Source organism: Bidens hawaiensis, unplaced genomic scaffold (genome assembly GCF_021521415.1).
Source record: "Bidens hawaiensis isolate Kalapana, Puna unplaced genomic scaffold, B.hawaiensis_p1.1 tig00018858_1, whole genome shotgun sequence".
Lineage (NCBI taxonomy): Eukaryota > Viridiplantae > Streptophyta > Magnoliopsida > Asterales > Asteraceae > Bidens > Bidens hawaiensis.
The window spans coordinates 74,583-81,675 of NW_027492866.1; the positions used below are offsets into that span (position 1 = coordinate 74,583).

Genomic DNA, 7,093 nt, shown 5'->3' on the forward strand with positions numbered 1-7,093 from the left:
GTTGGGCTGAAACAAAACAAAACAACGAAACTTGTTCAAAGGTTAAGTCTACATCTGGTTAAATTGCAATCAGAATGGGGCAGAAGTCTTATCAGCTACCTACAGACGTGCATCATTGGAACCAAAATAGCTTTTTCTTTTAAACGGGCCTGTTCTGACCAGGTATAACACCTGATCCGACCCTGCTAGGTACAGAATCGCAAGCGGTAAAGTTTAATCAAATAATATCATACAGAGGGATACCCACCCACAAACCTAATGGGTGGTTACGTTAGTACCAGGTTCCAAAAGGCAAGGGACTAGACATGTGAGTGACACAGTTTTACAATCAGGTATGAGAAAAGATTAACATAACTACTCTGTAGCTGGAGATGAATCTACCCGACAATGAAACATGTTTACCAAGCAGAAAAATCTTTGAGTTCGTGTGTTCCGGCACCTACTTTTCTTTTCTTCGCAACAACATTATTACCATCCAGTGCCGATGTTGAATCAACCTTAGCCGTCCTTGCTTTCAAGTATTTACCAACACCAACTCCACCAGAAGCTTCTCCGGTCCCAGGATTACTGTACCATGATCCCATCTTCTCCTGAAAATGAAAAAGAAAACTTATAAGAAAAATTGGGGGGGGGGGGGGGGGGGGACAGACGGTATAAACAAACTAACGTTCTCTTCATCCACCACAGGCTCGTTCTTTTCTTCTTCCTCTTCTTCATCGGGTTCCGAGTAAGGATTCACAAATACCGATACGCTAATTATCTTTATCTCTTCCTGCACAATTAATATGTTATAACACGTGCATGATACCGAAAAACTGATCCATTTAACTGAAATAACCGAACCCAAACAAAAATCGACGGTTTGGTTTTATGTTTTCGTAGAAAACCATATTTTCAGTTAAGATTTGGTTTTGCATGTCAAGTAATTAATTTTGAATGTCAAGTAAATTATTAGAAATTAATATATAGTGTAATTACCATAGTTATTAAAAGCCCTCGCTTCTTGCGCCTAAGCCCATTTTTCAGGCGAGGCTCAATCAAAGCGCTTTTAGTTCCTAGGCGAGCGCTTCAGTATTGTCTATACCAAGAACGTAAGAAGATAAAAGCCGAGCAAAATAAACGCAAGGAGTGCTATTAAAACTTATATCTGGAATTACATTTGAATCTTGAATATATTAGAACTTTTGGTACTAATTAGAAGATATAAAATGTTATATATTAGCTTTGGTTTATTTTATTTGAAGAATAGTATTATTTTTCATATACATAATATATTTTAAATTTTTTATTCAAGTGCGCTTTTTATCTTCACGCACTTGCTTTTTATGCGCCTTGCGCCTAGGCCCTAGGCGAGGCCTATGCGCCTTGAGTGCGCCTAGCGCATTTGATAACTATGGTAATTACACTTTTTGTCTGCTTAATATTTTTACATGACTGAAATACCCTTCACAAAACACATAACTTGAGTTAAAAGAAAAAACTAGCGCCCAATAGTGAAAAGGATGAAATGTGCAGACTTTTTAATACATAAAGGGCATTGCTTGTTAACTCCTTAATTTGAAGACAATTTCTGAAAAATGGTATAAACCTAGAGAACAAAAAGTGTAATTTACTCCAAAATATTTCAGACACAAATGAATAATAATCAATTAATTAACAAAAGATTAAGGACATAGTTGTCAAAAGCGCTCATAACGCCCGATATAGCGTTTAGTATCACTAGTTTCCCGCTAGATTGATTTAGCAACCTAAATGGAGAGCTATAGAGAATGATTATGGAGCTTTTTTTAGGGTGTTTTGTTAAATGATTGAGAAATAAAGCATTTTTTCCAGGTTGCTATTACAAAAAGAGAGTTTTTTAGGGTTTTTTTTTCAGAATTAAAAATAAATCGTGTTTTCTTTCATATTTACTAGAATATTGATAAAATAATGTAAAATATTTCTAAAAGTTTCTTTTAGTCTATCGTTAACACAAAATAGCGCTCGCTATTGACAACTATGATTTAGGACCAAATTCATTATCATGGGCCAATATTTCTTATTCCCTCGTAAACTTCAAGCCCAAATGATAAAACCAAAACACAAAAAACCGGAAAATTCAAAGCGATTTCATTTTTAAACGATAAGATGAGATGAAATAATTATAAGTCAATAATACTAACCAGGGGTCGATCATCATTATCAACAGGGACCTTCTCCATAACTGACAAAGTTGTTAAACCTCCTACAACTCCACCGAAAACCGTGTGCTTGAAATTTAGATGATTTGCTGACTTATACAAGATAAAAAACTGTGACCCGTTAGTGTGGGGCCCACTGTTCGCCATGCTAACAACGCCTCTACCAGAATGAAGCAGTTTAGAGTTTACTTCATCTTTAAAGGGCTTTCCCCATATAGATTCACCTCCTTTACCGGTCCCGGTTGGATCGCCACCTTGTATCATAAAGTTCCTGAAAATCAAGTGAATTAGGAATTAAACGAGCCGAGAGGATACTGAGTTCATTTAGGCTCAAGCTTGCGATGTTTAACTTAAGAAAATTCTGCTTGTTTAGAGCTCTATTTCTAAATCTCAAGCTCGGTTCATGAGTAGCTGTGTAAATGAGCCAAGCCGGCTCATGAGCTACTCAAGATCAGCTCATTCGGAAGCCAAGCTCAATCTGACTCGCGGGCCTAAACAAGCCTAATATTTATGACTATTATTTAATGTATTAAATATACCTTTACATGATAATATTTATTATATATAAAATTATGATAAATTACTAAATAAGATAAATTATGTTAAATACAAAAACTATAAGTAAAAAATAAATAAAGACATTTAAAAATGTATATAAAATTATGATATATAAATATAAACTACAAGTAAAAAATAAATAAAGACAATTAAAAATGTATATAAAGTATTTATAAATAATAAACCAACCAAGCTCAATCTTGAAAAAACGACTCACGAACTAGAGCTCGAGCTCTTGTAAGTTGTAGGTCAAAACGAGCCAAGCAATTCGGCTCATTTACACCCCATTCATGAGTAGCTTTTTAAACTTGAGGCCGGCTCATTTACTGTCTATTAGTTATTCAATTTATATATATTTATAATACAATTTAGTATATTATATGTATTATTAAGTTTTATCATAATTTATATAAAATAATAACCACTGTATAGATATAATAATATTAATAAAAAAAATTAGTTTAAACTAGGCTCGATTCGAGTTTTTAGTGAGCCAATCTTTAGTAACTTATGACCAGTTTGATTCGTTTACAAATACAGCCATGATAACAATGTAAAAGAATTTGAACAGAAACTCAAAAGAAAACAATACAAGAAAAAAATATACCTTATATTTCTGTGAAAAACTACCCCGTTGTAACATCCTCGTTCACATAAAGTGATAAAGTTCTCACATGCTCTTGGAGTTATATCACAATGTAGTTCTATGTTCAAATCACCATGTGTAGTATGCAACTGAATATAACCTTTTTTCTTGGGGTTTTTCTCAACTTTCACATATTCAAACTCGTTCTTTGTGACGGGATCGTATGATGTAGACGTAAAAGATCTAGATGTTGCACCACTTGTGTACTGGCTCTTTACCTATAAAACAAATTCTCACCAAGCCAACATAGGTAAATCATGTCAGGTTGGAGGTTAGAACTAATCTCACAAGTCAGCAAGTCAATATAGGTCAATAGGTCACTTTTAAAAGTTTAAATGTAGGAAAAAAATTATTGAAAGTTTATAGGTAGAAAAAAAATCAAAATAAAGTTTGTCTGCCACTTTATTGTAATCGTTTTATAGTAAATTATATAAAACTTCGATTGTGATGAATAACAAACTTTAAATTTTAACACTTTCCAGCTTTAAAAATACTAAATTGTTAAGTTAAACAGGTGACCAAGTCAATCCACTTATTAAACGGCTCATATTTAAATGGATCCATTTTTAGACAGGCTGTGTTCGGGTTGACCTGTTAACTAACACAAGTCATGTTGAGCCAACCCAAAACACGTTTTTACGTGTCGCCTTATGTTATCTATAAAGTTAAAAAGAAAACCGACCATTTTAGCGTTGACAAGTGTCCGATCACCCGACATATGCATAGCAATTCGGGCAGCAGTTTTATCGCTTGAAGCTGCTTTTGCAGCTGCAGCGCTTCTTCCATGAACAGAAGCAGATGCAGCATCAACAATACTGAAACCCGGTTGTTGACTTTTGACTCCACCGTTGGACTTTGGGTTATCTTTAATGCGTTCTCTAGCAGCTAAAATGGCAGCTAGTGCAGCGGCTCGTTCACTCTGAGCCTTGTTTCCACCGCCACCATGTAATGCGAGTTCACGTCCCTTTTCAGTTTTGAGCTCCTTTAACATTTGCTTTATGTCGCCTTTCACATTTATGTTGTACATTGGATCCGACTCCATTTTCATATGTTCTGAATAAAATTCAAATTCCCATTAGTATTATCGTCGTTAGGCCTGTAAACGAACCATCGGTTCAGTGAACCGCTCATGCACCTTTCAGCAGAAGTTCGTTTATAATAAACAGACGAACATGAACAAAAAGTTTAGTTCATGCAATTAAACGCACGAACATGAACACATGTCTCGTTCATTTATTTATGTTCGTGAACATGTGTTTACATTCGTTCATTTAAATTTGTATTATGAGTGGGATTGCACTGGGTATGATTGATTGATTGATTGGTTCGCTAGCTTATGCTTGTTTTAAGTTCGTTAATAGTTTTAACTTTTAAATTTAAAAATGTTTTTAGGCCCAATACACTGTTTTTCATATTACACTTAACTAATTTCAGCTAAGCTATGTTTGTTTGTTTGCGTCCATGAATTATTCATTTATATTGTTAACGAGCAAACATATAGAAACACGAACAGGCTCATTTTCTTCACGACCAAACATGAACAAGAAAATCTGCTGGTTTAAGTTCCCGTGTCTGTGTCCGTTCGTTTGTTAAACGAGCAAACACAATCAAGCCATGTGTGTACTCGTTCAGTTCATTTACAGCCCTAATGATCATGAAAATTACCTTCATCATCAACTTTCAAGTTCTTTTTAACATGATCAAAATCCACGAGAGTTTTGTTATCAATCGTGTTTGGATTCTGCAAAGGCGTATATAGACATAAGAAAAACCTCAAAACCACAAATATATGTATATGAAATGCATTACCTGAATAGTAATGACGTCCTCTCTTTTAAAAGGTTCATCAGTTAGAAGCTCCTTCCAGTTCTTTGTTTTAAGGTTCAGTTCTTTAATTGCCTGTGCAGAAGGTAAAGATAGATGCAACTGATTTGATTTGATAAAGATATATTAAGAATTATTAATTAAAGAGAAATAATAAACCTACCTCATAAGAGAAGACGTTTCCGGTAGTCTTTATGGCAACAATATGTGTAAACTCTGTAAACACTTTGTTCAACACGGGACAATGATACTCTCCTACAAAATACAAGTTTAGAAAACTATAAAAGGTTTGGCATTAAATGAATCATCATACCTTGAGCGTTCTTGTGAAACGTTAGTGGAATGAGATCTTGTTGTTTGAGCGGATTTCCAGTTACAGGATGTTTTCCGTACTTTGTTATGTAGGGAATGATGTGCCTGCGTCATAAATATGAATAAATAGCTTATAAGAAGATTCAATTGAGACGATCGAAGACTGACATGATATCGAATACAGTGCCATCATCGGTGCAGACTGCGTCTTCAAAAGGAGTAAAAGTGAGGCTGCAAAATGAGAATGAATTAAAAACAATGAAAGAAAGCAAGCAATAATAGAAGAGAACTGAAGCGTACGCACGCGCAGCAATAGAAAGGGAGGCGTTTTAAAGGTGTTCGTAGGTCTTTGGATTTGGCACCGCCCCACTCGGTAGCCCACTCCGTCTTCGTTATGAACATCCGATCTTTGCTGTGTTGCTTCTTCCCCATTATTATTATTCTCCGGTGCCCTAGATGATGATGATACCTCAAACCTATTCAAATCAACCCTAAAAACAACGTGAATTATGATTTGGAATATGAATAAAGTAGGGGGTGAGCAAAAGTGTCAGGTGTAGATAACCAAAAAAACAAATGAAGATAATATTATAAACAGGTCGATTCAAGTTATCTTCAAATAAAAGTGTATAAATGGGTAAATTTAATTATAGCAAAATATACTTTTATTGTAAATATATAGTTTGTGTAAATTATAAAAAATGCACGATTGCACGATACATAAATAAATATTACCAAAAATGCCCTTTTCCCAAATTATCAATTTGACCCAAAACCAAGATTTGACCCGTAATTGAATCTCTAATTATCAGATTGACCCGTGATTGAATATCTTATTATCAGATTGACACGAAATCAAAACTAACAAAAATATTGCCAAAATGCCCATGTCTCCTATGGCTTCAATTAATAATTTATCACCATGTGTGTATAATAATGCATATGGTGATAAAACAAAACATTCATCAAACCAAATATGCAATTTTCTTCATCCTAGCAGTCCTTACTTTAATATATGTTTAATTAGTATATTAACTCATCATAAAAGAAGAAATGCAAAAGCAAATTCAGTGAACCAAAAACTAAAACTTTTACTAATAGAGGCACCAAAAAAATTCAAAAATCAAGTTTCCAAATTCAGTTAAACATATCATCAAACACATGGTGTGCAAAAACCCAAAAGTAGTAACTATGAGAATGTCAATTAGTGAACCATTGAAGCTGCACCAGTGAACCAGTAGATCGAATACAGGTTCGTATACCGGGCTGGGTTTCAAAAGATTGGTAAAAAAACATACGATAATTAGCTAATACTAATGGATAAAGTTGATTAAATGTTTGTTTATATACCTCTATCTTCGAACTTAGAAGACAAACGAATCCGAATTAGGGTTTATCACAGACTTCGAAACGGTTAGATTTGAACTGACTTATCAATCGAACATAGCCTTCTTCATATATCATGTACCGTGAATGAATCTAGAGAGGAAAAACCAAATAGACTAATTAGGGTTGATACCGAAATCATAGAATTACGAAACATAAAATTAAATTGCAGATACCTTATGATATT

The 7,093-nt window shown here is 34.2% G+C and overlaps 1 protein-coding gene across 1 annotated transcript; it reads right to left on the minus strand.

Annotated features, from left to right (window-relative positions):
- Window positions 1-398: 398 nt before the first annotated feature.
- On the minus strand, window positions 399-5,959 carry LOC143557282 (peptidyl-prolyl cis-trans isomerase CYP65-like). The gene is made up of 11 exons (XM_077046392.1): window positions 5,825-5,959; window positions 5,689-5,751; window positions 5,522-5,625; window positions 5,372-5,463; window positions 5,194-5,283; window positions 5,050-5,125; window positions 4,067-4,437; window positions 3,346-3,602; window positions 2,163-2,451; window positions 668-772; window positions 399-590 (listed from the first exon to the last, which is right to left on the minus strand). The coding sequence occupies exons 1-11, from the start codon at window positions 5,950-5,952 to the stop codon at window positions 399-401; spliced, it is 1,767 nt and encodes a 588-aa protein (XP_076902507.1). The 5' UTR covers window positions 5,953-5,959.
- Between the last annotated feature and the right edge of the window lie 1,134 nt (window positions 5,960-7,093).